This window comes from Leucopleurus acutus, assembly GCF_964270905.1.
Source record: "Leucopleurus acutus genome assembly, chromosome: 12".
In the NCBI taxonomy this organism is placed as follows: Eukaryota; Metazoa; Chordata; class Mammalia; order Artiodactyla; family Delphinidae; genus Leucopleurus; species Leucopleurus acutus.
The window spans coordinates 61,650,096-61,672,246 of NC_139154.1; the positions used below are offsets into that span (position 1 = coordinate 61,650,096).

Consider the following 22,151-nt stretch of genomic DNA (forward strand, 5'->3'; position numbering starts at 1 on the left):
TTACTTCTGGAGGATGTATTTGATCACAATATTGTGAAATATAGAAGCACTTTGGTTAGGATGTAATATGATTTCAGTTTTAAGGGGCAATATTTCTACAAGACTATTTCTCACTTTAAAATACTGCTGCTGAACTTCATAAAACTGACAACTTTACTGCAGCACATATACTTATTTCTTTTTCTCTGAGTGTATCTGTAAGCCCAGAGAAATTTTGAAAATATGTTCTCAAATTTGTTTGAAATTGGAAATGACAATAGCATTTTATTGTAATCTGTGTGTTTTTACAATGAACTCTGTAGTGAACAATTGACCTTGAAATCTCTTAGAATTCATAAAGAATAGGAGGGTAGGAGCCTGGGCCCCAGCTGCAGTAAATTACAGCCTAACTGAATATTGATTGTATTCTAGACTGTAGTCAAAAAGAAATAAGAGCTTCAGTGTTCATAACTCAAGGTTTTTAATACTTTCATATGTGAAGGTAAAGTAAGTACTACTAAGAATGTTGACCGTTATGGATTCATGGACTCCCTTGGGCTGAGAATGCATTTCCAAGTTATCTGGTCCACCTCACATGTTGACTGCCCTGCACCTGCAGAGCTTCACCATCAGTCGAACGTGAGGGTGTTTAGGATGGGGCTGGGTGATTTTGCACTTAGCCTGTGCCTCAGGAAGAGGGTTTGGAGGACTATGTTTAACTGTCTTTTAAGTTATGTTGTGGCTTTTTAAATTTTGGGGATTAGTTTCTTAAGGTTAATCATAGTTAAGTATGGTTTTAGTCATTAAAGCTCTCTGATCACTTTAGTTTAATTTTTAATTGATGCCAATGAGTTATTTTATGTTTGACATTTGTTTCACTTGGCACTTTTACAAACGTTACTCGTCCTGATTTGAATTTTTAAGCTTTCTGATTATCCTGCAGTTGTGGTTGGCACAATAAATGACAGTGATCTTACAATTATGCTGTCTCTAGTTTTGTTTTATAAACTACTTGAATCTAATATTCAGTATAGATGACTTTTATTTTTCTTATTTCTTAGACTGCAACTGGCAACGTGGAAGCAAAAGTAGTGTGCTTTTATAGACGACGAGATATTTCCAACACGCTTATAATGCTTGCAGACAAGCATGCTAGTAAGTTAATTGTCTTTTTCTTGGAAAATTAAAATGTGTTTTGAGCCTTTTGTTTTCCATGATATGAGGAAAAGTACTCTATGTTACCTGTAGCTTTTTGGTTTCCCATTTGTCTTCCTCTTAGTTTAGATGGGAGTAGGTTTTTGGGTGGTTCTTGGTTTTAGTATATATTTTTTAGGATGCAACACATGTTTATTAGTTAGTCGAAATGTTGAAATAGAAGTCTTTGCACATAGGCTTTAGTGGACAAATTGGAGCAGTGTTTTGCCATCTCCAATTTTCCATGGCGGTTTGAAGGTTTGAATATGAGGAAATTTTTACTTCACTGGTATTTTAGAGGACTTCTTTTTCCCTCCTCTCTAAAACAACTGGGTTGTATTTACAGTTTTTAAAATTCTGAGTATTTATTATATATTTATAGTATTAGGTATGTGTGGAAAAAAAAGTTTGCTAAAGAAAGAAGTGCAATGTGATAGATATGGAAAAAAAAATCCTGCAGATAGGAACTCTGAGCATTTCTTTGTAGTTTAATCTTCATTGTGTGCTTCTCCCTCTGCAGTCAACAGCTTTGACATATTTTAGCCCCTTTGATTTTTTTTTTAAACAATCAATAAAAAAGTGATCTAAATTTTAAGAAAGAAGTATAAGTACTTTATTTTGAAAGCCATTTTTGTCCTACAAAATATGTAATGAGACTAGGACCATATGTAAATGTATTTTTCAGTTTAATACCGTAGTGTCTCAAACTCTGGTCTTGGGGTTCCTGAAGCTTTTGAAATGTTTTGGTAACGGGGGAAGGGAGGCTGTTGGCGCACAGGTTTGTTTTTTGTCTGCCTGAGAATGATTTCCCCACTGGATGTCTGTCTCATAAGTTAAATTCCTACTATATTTTCTGCTGTAGTTCCTAGAGTTTTTCAGTTTCTTTCCATTTTTGTAGAGAAAGTGTTAATTATGATATGGGTTATTCTGTAGTATTTACAAATTGTATATTCACAGATTCAGGGTAATCATATTTGCTCCTCATGTATGAGACCAAAGTATTGCTTTTTAAAATGACATACTAATCAGTTATTTTAGCTATACCTGAAATCTAGAAATTCAGTGTGTTACTAAAGTATCTATGCAAAATTATTTGGATTTTATTCACCATTTACAACATAAACTTAAAGATAAAATGTCTCATTTATATTCATGTACTTTTGGGTTTAATTTAGCTTCTAACATAGCTTCTAAAGTTGTTGTTGCAAAGGTAGTGAGGTGTAAAGATGGTTGGGCGTCTGTTGACTGTTCATGGAGGGTCTCAGCATGGCTGCCTTTTTTGGTGCTGTCTATTTTAGGCTTGTAAATGTAGAAAATCAGGCTTTTTAGAATTAATGAGGCTCTTAGTATTGACTCAGAGAAATGAAATTTTAAGAAACTTAAGAACCAGTGAAATTATATAATGGCAGTCATGCAGTTTAAAGAAAGACCTGGGTTCAGATTCTGGTTGGTGACTTGCTGCTTGCCTTAGGAAAATGTCTTAACTTCTCACTCATCTGCATTTTCCTCATTTGTAAAATGAGGTTGAAAAAAATCACCTCTTTTTTAAAGTAAATATTTATTATTTATTCATTTATTCATTTTGGCTGCGCTGGGTCTTAGTTGTGGCACGTGGGATCTTCGTTGCGGCATGCGGTATCTTTTTTAGTTGTGACGTGCAGGACGTGCAGACTTCTTAGTTGCAGCATGTGGGCTTCTTAATTGCAGCATGCATGCAGGATCTAGTTTCCCAACCAGGGATCGAACCCGGGCTCCCTGCATTGGGAGCGTGGAGTCTTACCCCCTGGACCACCAGGGAAGTCCCCATTTTGAATCATATATATTTTACCACAGTTAAAAAAAATTAAGGGTGGGAATTCCCTGGTGGTCCAGTGGTTAGGACTCTGTGTGTTCACTACCAAGGGCACAGGTTCGATCCCTGGTCAGGGAACTAAGAACCCACAGGCCACAAAGCATGGCCAAAATTTTTTTTTTTTAAAAATCTAAAATTGTATACTTTAAGGAAAAAAATTAAAAACAAAATTAAGGGAAAAATTATGCCAGCATTGATGTGAAGCTTAAATGACCTAAGGAATGGCTTATAATGGGTGCTTAACAAATGTGAGTTGGTTTTTCTCTCTCTGTGATTTGTAGATCATCTCTTTGGGTGGATTACTTCTATCTACATTTACCTGTTTTCTTCCATTATTTATTGATTTTACTCTCAACGGTAACTATATGTCCATATACAGTAGAGTTAGAGGTATCAACTGTATTTCTGTTTTTGTATTGAATAAAACTTCACATGGGGCAAATAAAATTGCCTGAATGGTTCATGCTTTATAAAGAGGTTTTAAGGGGGATTAATGGAGAGAGTGTCATATATTAGAAACATTTCAAAACTAGAGTCCTGGATGTGGGTGCCTCTTTTTTTTTTTAATAAATTTTTTTTATCTTTTTATTTTTGGCTGCATTGAGTCTTCGTTGCTGTGTGTGGGCTTTCTCTAGTTGCAGTGAGCGGGGGCTACTCTTCGTTGCGGAGCGTGGGCTTCTCATTGAGGTGGCTTCTCTTGTTGCGAAGCATGGGCTCTATGTTTGTGGGCTTCAATAGCCTCAGTAGTTGTGGCTCACGGGCTCAGTATTTGTGTCTCTTGGGCTCTAGAGCGCAGGCTCAGTAGTTGTGGCGCATGGGCTTAGTTGCTCTGCGGCATGTGGGATATTTCGGACCAGGGCTAGAACCCGTGTCCCCTGCATTGGCAGGCAGATTCTCAACCACTGTGCCACCAGGGATGTCCCTCATTGTGGACTTCTTTAAAACTTTTTATTGCAGAAAATTTCAAACATAGAAAAGTACAGAGAATAGTATAATACCCCTGATGTTTCCATTACTCTACTTTAACAGTTATTACTACATGACCAATTATTTCATCTAGACCCCTACTTGTCCCATTATTTTGAAGCACATCAGAGAAATCTTACTTTTTCATTTGTAAATATTTCACAATGTGTTTCTGAAAGATATGGCCTCATTCAGACTTACAGGAAATGCCAAGAATATACAAGGAACTCCAGTATGCCCTTTACCCAGATTCAACAATTAACATTTTGTCATTTTTTATATATATAATATATATATTCTTTATTATATATATATTTTTCCTGAACCATTGGAGAGTAAATTGGAGACTTTAGAGTGTTTTTCCTAAATGTACGAAAATTCTCTTACATAACCACAGTGTAGTAAACATCTCAGGAACCCTAATATTTACACAAAGCTATTGTCTCATTCGCAATCCTTATTCAAATTTCGTGTCTCAGCAGTGTTCTGCGTAGCTATGTATTTTTTCCTTAGTCTAGGATAAAATCCAGAATCACATGTTGTATTTTATTTTAATTAATTAATTTATTTATTTTTGGCTGCGTTGGGTCTTCATTGCTGCACGTGGGCGTTCTCTATTTGTGGCCAGCAGAGGCTCCTCTTTGTTGCAGTGCGCGGGCTTCTTGTTGTGGTGGCTTCTTTTGTCACGGAGCACGGGCTCTAGGCACGCAGGTTTTAGTAGTTGCAGCACGTGGGCTCAGTAGTTGTGGCTCGCGAGCTCTAGAGCTCGGGCTCAGTAGTTGTGGTGCATGGGCTTAGCTGCTCATGGCATGTGGGATCTTCCCGGTCCAGGGCTCGAACCCGTGTCCCCTGTATTGGCAAGTGGATTCTTAACCACTGTGCCACAAGGAAAGTCCCCACACATTGTATTTTATTGTCATGTATCCTTGATATGGAATCAGCTCAGTCTTTGTGTTTGTTTTTTTTTTTTTTGGCCGCGCAATGCGGCATGCGGGATTAGTTCCCCGACCAGGGATCAAACCCGTGCCCCCTGCAGTGGAAGAGTGGAGTCTTAACCACTGGACTGCCAGGAAAGTCCCTTTGTGTTTTGTTTTTGTTTTTCTTTTTCACCCCTGCAGCCTCTCACTGCTGTGGCCTCTCCCGTTGCAGAGCACAGGCTCTGGACGCGCAGGCCCAGCGGCCATGGCTCATAGGCCCAGCCGCTCCGCGGCATGTGGGATCTTCCCGGACTGGGGCACGAACCCGCATCCCCTGCATTGGCAGGTGGACTCTCAACCACTGCACTACCAGGGAAGCCCCCCTTGGTGTTTTTTGACCTTAATGTTTTTGAAGAAAACAGGCCATTTATTTTGTTGAATGTGGCTCAGTTTGTGTTTGTGTAGTGTTTCCTCATAATTAGATTCAGGTTATGTATTTTTTGTAGGGATGCCATAGAGGTGATGATGTGTCCTTCAGAATCCGTTAGGACAAACCCATGTAATTAATAATAAAACCCATGTAATAAATAATAATAAATAAATAAATAATAATAAATAAAATAAAAAATAATAAATAAATAATAAAATAAATAAAAAATAATAATAAATAAATAATAAAAAACCCATGTAATTAATAAACCCATGTCTTAATAATGGTGATGTTAGGTTTGATGACTTGGTAAAGGTGGTGTTCCTTTGTATCCAGTAAGTTATTTTGGGGGAGGTACCTGGCAACTATGTAAACATCTTGTTTTTGGTCAAACATTAATGCACTTGTTTTAGCATCCATTGATCATTTAGGATTCTGTGTAAACATTACTGTCCTTGAATATCTAGTTAGTTTTCACATTTTTTCTTTTAGAATATTTTTTCTTCTCTTTTCTTTTTTTTTTTTTGTGGTACGTGGGCCTCTTACTGCCGCGGCCTCCCCCGTTGCGGAGCACAAGGTTCCGGACGCGCAGGCTCAGCGGCCATGGCTCACGGGCCCAGCCACTCCGCGGCATGTGGGATCTTCCCGGACCGGGGCACGAACCCGTATCCCCTGCATCGGCAGGCGGACTCTCAGCCACTGCGCCACCAGGGAAGCCCAGTCTTTTAATCTTTGGATACATATTATTTCATATTCTCTCTCTCAGTATTTTGTTGAAGATAGCAGGTGGTTAATCCTGTTGAGTTTCTTTTGGCTTGGAGTTTGTTCATTGCATCTCTCTTGTGTCCTTTACCATGCTTCTCTGTAGATGGTTAGTTAGATACAGATTCTAGAGGATCGAATCTAGGTTTATTTTTCTGGGGTGTGGGTACAAGATCACTTCATGGGTAGCATTGTGTACTTCTGTCATGAGGTCTGTAATGTATCATTGCCTGTTTCTCTGTATTTATTTATTTTATTATTAAAAATTTTTTTTTTAATTTAGTTTGTTTATTTTTGGCTGCGTTGGGTCTTTGTTGCTGCGCGTGGGCTTTCTCCAGTTGCGGCGAGCGGGGGCTACTCTTTGTTGCGGTGCGCAGGCTTCTCATTGTGGTGGCTTCTCTTGTTGCCGCGCATGGTCTCTAGGCACGCGGGCTCAGTAGTTGTGGCTCACAGGCTCTACCGTACAGGCTCAGTAGTTCTGGCACATTGGGTTAGTTGCTCCGTAGCACGTGGGATCTTCCTGGACCAGGGCTTGAATCCGTGTCCCCTGCACTGGCAGGTGGATTCTTAGCCACTGCACCACCAGGGAAGCCCAGTGTTAAGTTCTTTAACGATGGTTTTGATCATCTTTACAGCTTTCGTGTATCTTGTTCATTTTATATATATATAGAGTTGCTCCGCAAGTGTTTGTAGCTTTAAATTTACCAAGGGAACAAATTTGAAGAACAGCCAGGCTACCAGTTGTTTTGTTTTAGCATCTTGGTTGGCTGAAAAGAGTCTGTGGTGTTTATCTATCTATCTGTCTATCTATCTATCTGTCTGTCTGTCTGTCTGTCTATCTCTCTATCTGTGGTGTTTTAAAACATGGTCCTCAACTTCTTCGACATTCCTTCCATTGATAGATGAAGTCCATGTCTTCTCCGCTTGGATCTGGGTGGGGCTGTGACCAGAACAGTATTGTGGAAGTAATGCTGTCTGACTCTTCAAGGCTAGGTCAGAAAAGGCCATGAAGCTTCTACCTGGTTTTCTTGGAATGTTTGCTCTCAGGATAGTTCTCCTTGGAACTAAGCCACTATACTGTGAGAAAACCAGGCTACATGGTGAGGCCCTTTGTAGGTGCTAAGGTTGATGGTCTGTCCTATGTGAGCCCAGGTGCCAGACATATGCCTGAACGAGCCACCAGCTGATCCAGGCTCAGCCATTTGAGTTCCTCTTGAGGCCCCAGTTATTGTGAAGCAAAGACAAGAGTTCTGTGCTGTGCCCTGTCTGAATTCCTTACCCACGAATCAGCAAAGTAGAATGTTTGTTTTGTGCCACTAAGTTTTGGGATGATTTGTAACTCAACAGTAGACGATATAACTGGAATAGGATCATAATAGGTTTTTCTGTAATGGGATATTTTCAGTGACAGTTTAAAATCAATATTTAAGCTTATGACTGCCAACTAAAAGTATTTAATGAACTATTAGTTTTCTTTAAGTAAACTTCATTTTCTTTTGACAGACTGATTAAATGAAGAGATTTTTGCCCCAATGCCTTACTCCTTATAAATGATTTTTGGTCACTTTGAGCACAAGTCAGGAAAAATGCCCTCTTTATTATTCTGAAGTGAAATTTATTGATAGTATAACTTATACGTATAATGTAAAAACAAAATTAAAACTGAGTATTATGTTCTGACTACAATATAAAAGAGAAAAAATTTATAATATATATAATAGGATCATATATACTGTATTTCAATATGTGTACATGCTGAGGCATGACAATAGTGGAAGCTGTAACGAAATTGTGGAATGTTTGCATATACGCATAGAATCACTAGCAATGCAGCGGTTATAAATTAGACTGATAGTTTGTACTAGGAACTCTAATATTTCCTGAGATTTTTTTTTCAAAATGGTACTATTGGTAAGTTTTGAACAAAACAAAATACAGTCTTTTCTCTTTTTATATGATGGCTACATTGCTGGAAAAGTCAGTTATATTAAAACCATTTTGTGTTCTCATACATAGAATGGAATTAGTTCTAGTCTCAGGTAACAGAATCATGTTTTTCACTTACATAAATGTCCAGAGGGACATTTCAAAGTCATATGAATCATGGACTGTCCTCTGCTGTCTACCTATATATCTATGGGATATCTAACATCCTTGTCTTCCATCTATGAAATGTTAATACTGCTCCCATTGTGGTAGTACTGCCACCACCTCACCCTTTCCAAAGGAGTCCTTGGGGTGTAGACTAGTACCCATTTAAGAACCAGGGCACTAAATGCAGTATAATAAAACAAAAACTATGTCTGTATTGTTGACTAACACATTTGCTGACATTCACTGTAACTTTGGGAACATGGAAGTTACTCGGTATGTACAAATTAAACAAAAAAAAGCTCTTAATAGTTTACCTAATTCCTCCAAATTAGAGATTAAAGTTGCAAGTAATAAAAAAGTTAAAAGTTATTTATATTCAGCTAGGATTGATACAGGCTTTTTAAAAAAATTAATTAATTAATTTAGTCTATTTTTGGCTGCGTTGGGTTTTTGTTGCTGCATGCAGGCTTTCTCTAGTTGTGGCGAGCGGGTACTACTCCTCATTGCAGTGCGTGGGCTTATTGCAGTGGCTTCTCTTGTGGAGCACCAGCTCTAGGTGCACGGGCTTCAGTAGTTGTGGCGCATGGGCTTCAGTAGTTGTGGCGCACAGGCTTCGTTGCTCCACGGCATGTGGGATCTGCCTGCCAATGCAGTGGACACGGGCTCAGTAGTTGTGTCTTGTGGGCTCTAGAGAGCAGGCTTAGTAGCTGTGGCGCACAGGCCTAGTTGCTCCGCGGCATGTGGGATCTTCCCGGACCAGGGATCGAACCGATGTCACCTGCATTGTCAGGTGGATTGTTAACCACTGTGCCACCAGGGAAGTCCCTCCCTTATACATTTGAAAGTTGACATCTAAAATTTTTCATCAAAAATTTAAATAGTTGTGGGCTTCCCTGTAGAGAACAAATGTATGGACACCAAGGGGGAAAATGGCGGGGGGTGGGGATGGTGGTGTGATGAATTGGGCGATTGGAATTGACGTGTATACACTGATGTGTTTAAAATTGATGACTAACAAGAACCTACTGTATAAAAAAGTAAATAAAATAAAATTCAAAAATTAAAAATAAATAAATGGCTATGGAATTCCTTGGCCATCCAGTGGTTAGGACTCCGCGTTTCCACTACTGGGGGCCGGGGTTCATCCCTGGTCAGGGAACTAAGATCCAGAAAGCTGCTTGGTGCAGTACAGCCAGAAAAAAAAAAGAAATACTGTAACAATTTGCCCACCGTCACAGGTTAAAAAAAAAAAAAAAAAAGCGTGAACAAGCTCCTGTTGAACAGTTTGAAATTTTACGCGATCCCTTTCTCTCCTTGAGCTCTTTTCCATTTTGCTTTCTCTGCAGTATTCTAGCCTAAATGTATTTTATGCTTGAAAAGTTTTGTTTATCATCATATTACTCTCTGCAACAAAAATTCAACATAAATTAAAATTTTAAAACACTTTGTATTTCTTGACTTTATAAGGCTCAGTCTTAATTTCTTTTGGATTTATTATAATTATAGTACAATTACTGTAAAAAGTTTGATAATTACTAAACATAAAAATACATTTTTACTGGAAATCATCTCTTAACAAGATGGATGGGGATTCTTCTCACCTCATTTAGTTAACAAATTCTTGCATTAATGTAACTCGTTGCTAGAATGAGAGGGTTTGGTATTGATTCTGTTCCTGATTTTTGTGTTTATAGGTGTAGTTTCTGACAAAATTTTTTCATCTAAGTAGATGAGAATGGTGATGTTTTCCTCATTTATTCGTTTATCAAATATATTTTGAGCTCCTCCTGTGTTATGAGACTCCTCTAAGTTCTGGTGATAAGCACTGAACAAGCAGAAGTCCCTGCCCTCAGAGTTTACAAGTGTCTCTTTGTTCTTCTGAGTTGTATGTGAAAAATCATATAGCAGTTTTTCATCAAAAGTGATTTTTAATGATTTAGCAGCTGACAATTCAATTATGTCCTACTTCAGTCTTGTTGAAAGCAGAGAATTTGAAACCACCAGAGTTGGAAGAGGTTTGTTACCCAGTCATTAGTCATTCATGATCTCATTTTTTGAGAAGCAGAATAAAAAGGCTTTACCAAGACCTAACAAATGACTGTTAATTTTACTTCCTACTCTTTGACCTACGTAGATTGTATCACTTAGGGGTCTACCAGATGAACAACTAGTTGGAGATTTTGTGTATATATAAATACATAATATCCTGTACACGTATGTAATCTCCAACTGGTTTGTATAAATATATAAAGAGATTTATTTATTGCAAAACGAATAAATTATTGTGGGTCTGGCCAGGTGGGATTTCTTATTCCTCAGGGAAATCTCAGGTTTTTTGTTTGTTTTGTTTTTGTTTTTTGCGATACGCTGGGTGTCTCACTGTTGTGGCTTCTCCCGCTGCGGAGCACAGGGGCTCAGCGGCCATGGCTCACGGGCCCAGCCGCTCCGCGGCATGTGGGATCTTCCCGGACCGGGGCACGAACCCGTGTCCCCTGCATCAGCAGGCTGACTCTCAACCACTGCGCCACCAGGGAAACCCAGGGAAATCTCAGTTTTGCTCCTGAGATCTTTCATTTGATTGGATGAGACCCACCCAGATTATTGAGGATAATCTCCTTTGTTCAGAGTCAGCTGATGGTAATCCCATCTACAAAATACTTTCACAGCAACACCTAGTTAATATTTGAATAACTAGGGACTATAGCCTAGCCAGTTTGACACATAAAACTAACCATCATAGGGACCTTATTTAAACCAGTATACTCAGAAAGGTTTGGGAAAGTTGAAATAATGTTCATTTAAATATACCTTTGCGGAACTTCCCTGGTGGCGCAGTGGGTAAGAATCCGCTTGCCAATGGAGGGGACAGGGGTTCTGAGCCCTGGTCCGGGAAGATCCCACATGCCGCGGAGCAGCTAAACCCATGCACCACAACTACTGAGCCTGTGCTCTAGAGCCCGCGAGCCACAGCTACTGAAGCCCACACACCTAGAGTCCATGCTCTGCAACAGGAGAAGCCACCACAATGAGAACCCCGCACACCACAGCGAAGACCCAACACAGCCAAAAATATAAAAATAAACCTTTGCATTTTAAATTTAAGTCTGATAAAATGTTTGGATCTTATACCATTTGTGTACTTATATATTTAAATATATATGACATGTAAATTTATATATAATGTATAATATGAACTGTATTTAAAACATCAGATTGTTGGAACTGTGGATTTCATTTATTCAATGGAAAATGACTAACAGTAAAACTTTAATGACAAAGCCAGTCCTTATTGACAAAAACCAGGCAGCTAAATCATACTTTCTGTCAGTCTTTTTCCAATTTTAATAAATGAGTACTGTGCATCCCCAAGGCAACCATCTCCTTCTGAATTCTAAGATAGATTCCTGGATAATGCTCAGAGCCTTGCTGTGATGGACTAAGGCCATCAGCATTTTTTGCAGACTCTGTTTTTTTTTTATCTTGGGAGTGTTCAGGAGTGGTTTTTTTTTTTAATAAATTTATTTTATTTTTGACTGCGTTGGGTCTTCGTTGCTGCACGTGGGCTTTCTCTAGTTGTGGTGAGCAGGGGCTACTCTTCACTGCAGTGCACGGGCTTCTCATTGCAGTGGCTTCTCGTTGCGGAGCATGGGCTCTAGGCGCGCGGGCTTCAGTAGTTGTGGCTCACGGGCTCTAGAGCACAGGCTCAGTAGTTGTGGCGCACGGGCTTAATTGCTCCGCAGCATGTGGGATCTTCCCGGACAAGGGCTTGAACCCGTGTTCCCTGCATTGGCAGGCGGATTCTTAACCACTGCGCCACCAGGGAAGCCCAGGAGTGGTGTATTTTTTTATTACCATCCAGGGGTTGGAAAAAGTGAAGTCTTTAAGTATAAATTGTTCATATATCTATCAGTTGATCAACAGGTAGATATCTGATGCCATAGTCTCAAATACTTCTGAATTCATAACATGCTAACATTGGCCAAAATACCCCAATTCTATTACCACACTTTGCTGTGACTAAAGTATGTGTAAGACACAAAACCGTATTCTGCGAATTTCTGATATCTTTATCGTGTCCCTGTTTTGTCACCAGTGGTCTCCTTGTTTGGTGCTCTGGTGGTTTTTACTCCCTTGGACTGTGCTGTACTTTAAGATTTAGAGTGGTGGAGAGGTAAGAGAAGAGTGGTGGAGATGAGAAAAGAAGGATCCTGTGCTAGTTCTCAGGCTAGTACATGTGGAATTTGATCTAAAAGTTGATTTCCTTAAACCTGTGTTTCTGTGTATCCCTTACAGTGTCTTCTGTACCCTTAGAAGTGTTCAGGCTCACCTTTTGAAGACTTCTGTTAACACTATACCACTTTTCCTGGGCCTTGCTTTTTTCTTATCTTGGAGATCCTTCCATATCTGTATGTACTTTAATGGCTGCATTGTATTCCACAGTTTGATGTTTTTACTATAATTTAACCAGTCTGTACTGGTGGAGGATTGTGTTTTTTATCTTTTGCTGTCAAATAGTTCTGCAGAGTACATTATCATTTAGCACATGTTATGAGCACAGCATCTATATTTAGGATAGATTCCTAGAATTGCAGTTGTGGGATCAAAAGATTATGCATTGTAACTTTTTTATTATTATTTTATTATTATTATTATTATTTTTTTTCGGTACGCGGGCCTCTCACTGTTGTGGCCTCTCCCATTGAGGAGCACGGGCTCCGGACGCGCAGCCTCAGCAGCCATGGCTCACGGGCCCAGCCACTCCGTGGCATGTGGGATCTTCCCGGACTGGGGCACGAACCCGTGTCCCCTGCATCGGCAGGCAGACTGTCAACCACTGCGCCACCAGGGAAGCCCTGTAATCTTGATAGATATTGCCAAATTGCCTGCCTCAGCCAGGGTGTCAGTTTAAACCTATCAGCAACAAATAAGTGTCTATTCCCTCCCACCTGTACCAATATAGTTTACTATCAGGCCTTTGATCTTTACTTAACCTAATAGGTAAAAAATGATACCTTGGTATAGTTTTATTTTACATTTCTTATGAAAATGTGGCTTTCTTATAAAAGCCACTTTTGTTTCCTTTTCTGTGAACTGTTTATATCATTTGCCTTTTTTATATTGAGTAACTTCTGCTAAATTAATGTGTAGTGGAAAAAATCTTCAGTTAACTCAATAAATACGGTTTTGTTTGTTTGTTTTTTTTGGAATCCAAGCTCTCTTTATTTTTGGACTACATTTATGTTTTGCTTTGCCCTTATCTAAATTTTTTTCACAAAGTGTCTGTGGGTGGTGAGCTTTCTAAATCTTACCGTCATACTTAATGCTAGTTTGTCTCTTTATAGAATTCTAGGTTCAAAATAGTTTCCTCTCAGAACTTTGAAACAATTAACTCCATTGTCTTCTGGAATCCAGTGTTGTTGATAACAACTCTGATGTCAGTATAATTCTTATTCTTGTAATTCTTCTTATTCTTAACATGTTTTTCCCTCTGGAAAAACACAGCTTTAGATTTGGCACTCTGAAATCTTGCCAGAATATGCCAGAATATTGTCTACATGTTGCACTTACTTCAGTAAACCATTCTATGTGTTTTTGGTGAATGTGTTGGAGTGAGGGAGGACCTGTAATTTGTTTTCAGCTCAGGGATGTTTTCTTCTAGGATTTCTATTTCTTCGTTGTCCCTCTATTGTCTCTCTTTCTGGAATTCCTAGTAACAAAAGTTGTGACTTCTGTTAACTGATCTCATTCTTTTCATTTCTTAGGCCTTTTATGTAGCTTACTGGAAGAATTCTTTGATTTAATACTCCAGCTCACTTATTTGATCAACAGCTGTATCTATTCTGAATTTATTCAGCTCAATTGTTGAAACTGTAATACTTCCAAGAGTAATACTAAAGAAAGAAGGGGAAACACAAACAACAACAGAAAGTTACCCTGGTATTTGAAGAACCTTTTTTTGTGCTTTGACCACAAATTTTATTAGCAGGGATAAGGCTAAACATATTTGATTTCTAGATATCTGTTGTGTATTCTTCTGAACTTTGACATTATGAGAACATAGCCCATAGATCTGTTGTATCTTAGTCTATAAAGTATTTAGGTGCATAGACCTCAGCCTTTCTCTCTCTCTCTATTTTATTTTTAACAATTTATTTATTTTATTTTCTGGCTGCACTGCACAGCATGTGGGATCTTAGTTCACCATCCAGGGAGCAAACCCACGCCCTTTGCAGTAGAAGCGTGGAGTTTTAACCACTAGACTGCCAGGGAAGTCCCAACACTTTCCTTTTTTTGAATCCAGGTCCAAATGTGGCTAATCTGAGACACTGAGCCCTAACTCTGCCCCTGGAGAAACTTCTCAGTCTTTTCCAGGCATCTACTACCAGTTGATTGGAGTTGGCACAAAGATCTATTTTCTGTCACTGCATTAAAAGTAGTAAACATTGGGCTTCCCTGGTGGTGAAGTGGTTGAGAGTCCGCCTGCCGATGCAGGAAACACGGGTTTGTGCCCCGGTCCAGGAAGATCCCACATGCCGTGGAGCGGCTGGGCCCGTGAGGCATGGCTGCTGAGCCTGTGCGTCTGGAGCCTGTGCTCCACAACGGGAGAGGCCATAACAGTGAGAGGCCCGTGTACCGCAAAAAAAAAAAAAAGTAATAAACATTCATTTATAAGGACATTTTTCTCTTGCTGTTTTATAATGTTTTTATTTTTGTGAATGACATTTTATAGTTAGTAGTTATGGCAAGTTTATGTCTCATTAACCTGATTATTATCAACTGTAAATATTACAGAGGTTTATTATTTGGCAAGTTAATTATGTTTTATGATACACATTTTCTTATTGATCTGTTACTTTGAATGTTAATGATTGCTATTATCTTTTTAAACAAAGCAAGTACTATATTACTACTTTAAAATTGATGTCACATTGCTTTTTGATTATTAAATGAGGCATTCCAATAATTAGATATTCTTAAGCTTCTCTAAAGGCTTTGTGTTAGCTTTACTTAATTTGTGGGATGGAACGATATAGACTTCATGTTTTATATTTTCATACGACTGGTTGAATGAATATCATTTTTGTAGTCAGAGTAGCTTATCTAAAATTTTCCACAGGTTATCATTAAAAAAATCTTTCCATTGAAGTATAGTATAGATATTGAATTCTGTAGCTTCCTACTACTACCTCTGTTTCTGCTAGTGCTTTTACATTTACATATTGTCTTTATTTAGAATAGCCCAAAGTATGTTTTCATTAGCATTTCAGACTCTAGAATTTTAAATCTGGAAGGACCCTATACATAATCTGTTTAAACTCTCTGTTTTATAGCTGAGTTCTTTTTTTTTTTTTTTTTTTTGCGGTACGCGGGCCTCTCACTGTTGTGGCCTCTCCCGTTGGGGAGCACAGCCTCCGGACACGCAGGCTCAGCGGCCATGGCTCACGGGCCCAGCCACTCCGCGGCATGTGGGATCTTCCCGGACCGGGGCACAAACCCGTGTCCCCTGCATTGGCAGGCGGACTCTCAACTACTGCGCCACAAGGGAAGCCCTGTAGCTGAGTTCTTGACCAAGGTTACCTAGCTGGACTAATGATCTATCCTCTGATTCCTGTTTTTCTACACTTTCTTTTATTTATCTCTAAAATTTATTTTGGAGGAGATAAATATGACTGTACTTCATTTTATGTTTGTCCAATTTGGCCTTGTGAAAAAAGGAGTTTTGGAGTCGGACCTGGATATTAATGCTGGTTCTGTCATTTAGTAGCCTTGGGCACATTAGTTAACCTTGCTGAGCCTTAGTTTCTTCATCTTTACAAGGGGCTTAATAATACTTTCTACCTATTACCCTCCCTGTCTTGAGAGTTGTTGTAGGAATTAAATGAATAAAGTGTCTGGCAGATCATGAGGTGTACAGAAAATGGTAGCTTTTTGAATCAGTGTCACTGAAAGAAACAGAAGCCAATCTGGATTTGGTCTATTACTGGGAATTAAGTGCTTCCCAAATGGTGGAATGGTTGAAGGAACATATCCTAGGCTGGGCCTCTGGAAGACTCCCATAACAGTACAAAGAACTGACCCACGTGGGAAGCTGGTCCCTCTGGAGCCAAGCTAGCAAGCACCATGCTTTTTTGGTTGCCCCTCACAGCCAGGAAGTTGGAAAATGGTCATCTGAAGCCTCAGTCCAGGTTTTTAGAGGTCATATCAAGAAGCTGCTGATGCCTGCCACATTCTTGACACCTAGGAACTTGGAGAATGGACATTGCTGCATAAAAGCCTCACTTTCAACTTTGCTAATGGCTAATAGTCTCAGGAAGATGGCCCCTGTCTCATAGCCTCCCAGTCCATTGCATGCCAGTTCCCATGCACAACTCGGGGTGCTTGGGAAGCTGGGAGCTAATTTTAAGCTTTCTGATCTCTGCAAAGGGAAGGAAGGAGGTTGAGAAAATCCAAATATTTACTGTAGTGGTATTAAGCTGGATAGTAGTGATGGTGGTGGATAAGGATTATTATTGCTGTGTTCAGTATACCTCATTCAGAATTATGTATCAAGTGGGTGATATTCTAGAACTAGAACTGGAAATTCCAAATCCAGTTCTTTTCAGTGGGCTATACTCCCTCTAATATCTTATTCTTTATTCGTTAAGTAAATAATTCACTGAGCATCTCAGTATGAGCAGATGGCTGTTCTGGATGCTCTGAATGTTTACAATGACCAGACACTGTCCCTGCTCTCAGAAAGGCTGAGTCCTGTAGGTTACAGATGTAGGCTGTTTTACTGCAGCATAGTAAATGCTGTGGTAGAGGTGACATACCCAGGAAGGACTCCTGACCCCTAGCAGGGGGGCTTCTAAAGTGACACCAGATCATTTTAGGAAGTGATCGTTCACAAGTTAAAGTACCCCAATTGCCTATACATTTTATAAAAGAGTAAAGAGAACTGTTTTCATAACAAGTTTTGGTAATAACAGGACAGTATAGATGGGAGATTCTTCTTGTAAAGAGATGGAGAGGATACTTAAGAGGAGAACATCCTCTTGGATCTGGCCAGTTTTGTTGTGGAGCTGAGGTAGGAGGCATCTTTGATGGCCCCCTCCATCACCTGTTTTTCATCTTCACCTGGAGGGCTTCCAGGGGCCATATTCCTTCCCTGGAGATTCAAGCAGGCACCCATAGCATAACTCACACTCTAGGCCTACACTCCAGATGTTCAGATGTTCTCTAACCCTTTCCCCTATTATCTTCAGTTTCTTTGTCCAAGATGTGAGAAGGGGCTCCTTACATTTATTCTATGTGTTTACTGCACATATAGGATAAAAAGTAATAAACAAAAATCTAAGGCACTGAAAAGGGTCTTATTTGTTCATTTTCCATTTTTCTTAGCATTAATAAATGTACATTTTTTTACAATGTTTTGTTTGATTTTAATTTTGTGCAGTCTTTTAAATTTTTTTAAAATTTATTTTGCTGAAGTATAGTTGATTTACAGTGTTGTGTTAGTTTCTGGTGTACAGCAAAATGATTGTTATATATGTTATATTCTTTTTCACATTCTTTTCCATTACGGTTTATTACAGGATGTTGAATGTAGTTCTAATTTTGTGCAGTCTTTAAGCTTAATTAAGATATCTTTGCTCTGTTGGTTGTAAATCAGTATTATTTTATCTGGCCTTTTGTTCACAGACTTTGCTTTTCAGTAAATGTGATAATAACCTATATTGTATACCAAAAGAGATTTTAACACTTTCAACCCATCAATACTTTATCTTTGAGAAGGAAGGAAAACTAACATTTTTCTTAAAAATTGTTTATTTATTTACTTATTTATGGCTGCGTTGGGTCTTGGTTGCTGTGCGCCGGCTTTCTCTGGTTGCGGTGAGCGGGGGCCACTCTTCGCTTCGGTGCGTGGGCCTCTCACTGCGGTGGCTTCTCCTGTTGTGGAGCACAGGCTCTAGGTGCACGGGCTTCACTAGTTGTGGCACGTGGACTCAGTAGTTGTGGTGCACAGGCTTAGTTGCTCCATGGCATGTGGGACCTTCCTGGACCAGGGATCGAACCGTGTCCCCTGCATTGGCAGGTGGATTCTCAACCACTGCGCCACAAGGGAAGCCCCCAGTTTTTTAATACATTTAAAAAAATTATTTAATTAATTAATTTGGCTGCGTTGGGCCTTAGTTGCTGCTCATGGTATATTCGTTGCAACACGGGATCTTTCATTACAGTGCATGGGCTCTTCATTGTGGCACGCAGGTTTCTCTAATTGCAGCGTGCGGGCTTCTCTGTAGTGTGGCACATGGGCTCCAGAGCACACGGGCTCAGTAGTTGCAGTGCGCAGGCTCTCTAGGTGTGGCATGTGGGCTCAGCAGTTGTGACGTGTGGGCTCTCTAGTTCTGGCCTGCAGGCTTAGTTGCTCCATGGCACGTGGGATCTTAGTTCCCTGACCAGGGATCGAACCCACATCCCCTGCATTGGAAGGTGGATTCTTAACCACTGGACCACAAGGGAAGTCCTGAAAACTAACAATTTTGAACTCTGTGTTTCAGATGGTACACTAGACACATATTCATTTTGTTCTTTTAATCGTCACTACTAGAATTTGTTAATTTAGGTTGTTATTAGCTCTATTTCTACAGTGGCCCAAAGAGAAGTCAGTAACTTACCAAAAGTCATAGCAACATTTAGTGGAATTAGAATATGAACTCTTCCACCGCCGGTGAGGGCCTGCGCTACGCTGAGTACTCGCCGCCCCCGACCAAGTGGTTGGACGGTGACATTGACCAGGGACTGGCAAGGAGTTCTATAGTTGTGGGGCTGGGTATTGCAGCTCTTGGATTTGCAGGTTGCTACACATTTCAAATCTGGAAACCTCTAGGAGAAGTAATCACAGAAACTGCAAAGAAGATTTCAACTCCTATAATTAAACTCAGGGTCAAAAGAACTGCAAGTGGAGACCTTCAAGATGGCGGAGGAGTAAGACGTGGAGATCACCTTCCTCCTCACAAATACATCAAAAATACATCTACATGTGGAACAACTCCTACAGAATACCTACTGAAGGCAGAAGACCTCAGACTTCCCAAAAGGGAAGAAACTCTGCACGTACCTGGCCATGTGGCTCACAGGATCTTGGTGCTCTGGCTGGGTGTCAGGCCTGAGCCTCTGAGGTGGGAGAGCCGAGTTCAGGACATTGGTCCACCAGAGACCTCCCAGCTCCACGTAATACCAGTCGGCGAGAGGTCTCCCAGAGATCTCTGTGTCAATGCTAAGACCCAGCTCCACTCAATGACCAGCAAGCTCCAGTGCCGGACACCCCATGCCAAACAACTAGCAAGATAGGAACACAACCCCACCTGTTAGCAGAGCGGCTGCCTAAAATCAGGATAAGGTCATAGATACCCCGAAACACACCACCGGACGCGGTCCTGCCCACTAGAAAGACAAGATCCAGCCTCATCCACCAGAACACAGGCACCAGTCTCCTCCACCAGGAAGCCTACACAACCCACTGAACCAACCTTACCCACTGGGGGCAGACACCAAAAACAATGGGAACTATGAACCTGCAGCCTGCGAAAAGGAAGACCCCAAACACAGTAAATTAAGCAAAATCAGAAGACAGAGAAATACACAGCAGATGAAGGAGCAAGGTAAAAACCCACCAGACCAAACAAATGCAGAGGAAATAGGTAGTCTACCTGAAAAGGAATTCAGAATAATGATAGTAAAGGTGATCCAAAATCTTGGAAATAGAATGGAGAAAATACAAGAAACGTCTAACAAGGACCTAGAAGAACTAAAGAGCAAACAATGATGAACAACACAATAAATGAAATAAAAATTCTGTAGAAGGAACCAATAGCAGAATAGCGGAGGCAGAAGAACAGATAAGTGACCTGGAAGATAAAATAGTGGAAATAACTACCGCAGAGCAGAATAAAGAAAAAAGAATGAACAGAATTGAGGACAGTCTCAGAGACTTCTGGGACAATATTAAACGCACCAGCATTTGGATTATGTGGGTCCCAGAAGAAGAAGAAGAAAAGAAAGGGACTGAGAAAATATTTGAAGAGATTATAGTTGAAAACTTCCCTAATATGGGAAAGGAAATAGTTAATCAAGTCCAGGAAGCACAGTGTCCCAGGCAGGATAAATCCAAGGAGAAACGTGCCAAGACACATATTAATCAAACTATCAAAAATTAAATACAAAGAAAAAATATTAAGAACAGCAAGGGAAGAGCAACAAATAACATACTAGGGAATCCCCATAAGGTTAACAGCTGATCTTTCAGTAGAAACTCTGTAAGCTAGAAGGGAGTGGCAGGACATATTCAGGTGATGAAAGGGAAAAACCTACAACCAAGATTACTCTACCCAGCAAGGATCTCATTCAGATTTGACGGAGAAATTAAAACCTTTACAGACTCAGCTCAATAACAAAAAAACAAACAACCCAATCCAAAAATGGGCAGAAGATCTAAATAGACATTTCTCCAAAGAAGATATACAGACTGCCAACAAACACATGAAAGAATGCTCAACATCATTAATCATTAGGGAAATGCAAATCAAAACTACAATGAGGTATCATCTCACACCAGCCAGAATGGCCATCATCAAAAAATCTAGAAACAGTAAATGCTGGAGAGGGTGTGGAGAAAAGGGAACACTCCTGCACTGCTGGTGGGAATGTGAATTGGTACAGCCACTATGGAGAACAGTATGGAGGTTCCTTAAAAAACTACAAATAGAACTACCATATGACCCAGCAATCCCACTACTGGGCATATACGCTGAGAAAACCATAATTCAAAAAGAATCATGTACCAGAATGTTCATTGCAGCTCTATTTACAATAGCTCAGAGATGGAAACAACCTAAGTGCCCATCATCGGATGAATGGATAAAGCAGATGTGGCACATATATACAATGGAATATTACTCAGCCATAAAAAGAAATGAAATTGAACTATTTGTAATGAGGTGGATAGACCTAGAGTCTGTCATACAGAGTGAAGTAAGTCAGAAAGAGAGAGACAAATACCGTATGCTAACACATATATATGGAATTTAAGAAAAAATAACCTAGGGGTAAGACAGGAATAAAGACACAGACCTACTGGAGAATGGACTTGAGGATATGGGGAGGGGAAAGGGTGAGCTGTGACAAAGTGAGAGAGAGGCATGGACATATATACACTACAAAACGTAAGGTAGATAGCTAGTGAGAAGCAGCCGCATAGCACAGGGATATCAGCTCGGTGCTTTGTGACCGCCTGGAGGGGTGGGATAGGGAGGGTGGGAGGGAGGAAGATGCAAGAGGGAAGAGATTTGGGAACATATGTATATGTATAACTGATTCACTTTGTTATAAAGCAGAAACTAACACACCATTGTGTAGCATTATACCCCAATAAAGATGTTAAAAAAAATAAAATGAAAACAAACAAACAAAAAAAACCTTTACAGACAAGCAAAAGCTAAGAGAATTCAGCACCACCAAACCAGCTGTACAACAAATGCTAAAGGAACTTCTCTAGGCAGGAAACACAGAGAAGAAAAAGACCTATAATAACAAACCCAAAACAATTAAGAAATGGGAATAGGAACATACATATTGATAATTACCTTAAATGTAAATGGATTAAATGCTCCAACCAAAAGACATAGACTGGTTGAATGGATACAAAAACAAGACCCATCTATGTGCTGTCTACAAGAGACCCACTTCAGACCTACGGATGCATACAGACTGGAAGTGAGGGGATGGAAAAAGATATTCCATGCAAATGGAAATCAAAAGAAAGCTGGAGTAGCAATTCTCATATCAGACAAAATAGACTTTAAAATAAAGACTATTAGAAGAGACAAAGAAGGACAGTACATAATGATCAAGGGATCAATCCAAGAAGAAGAGATAACAATTGTAAATATTTGTGCACCCAACATAGGAGCACCTC

The 22,151-nt window shown here is 39.8% G+C and overlaps 1 protein-coding gene across 1 annotated transcript in view; it reads left to right on the forward strand.

The window, feature by feature from the left end:
* The window catches only part of MTA3 (metastasis associated 1 family member 3), a 127,756-nt gene that overhangs the window by 8,267 nt on the left and 97,338 nt on the right, over positions 1-22,151 (forward strand). The window contains exon 2 of the mRNA XM_082851646.1: positions 1,041-1,134. Within this exon, the coding sequence (XP_082707772.1) occupies positions 1,113-1,134 (22 nt within the window). The 5' untranslated portion in view covers positions 1,041-1,112. The remainder of the gene's footprint in view (positions 1-1,040; positions 1,135-22,151) is intronic.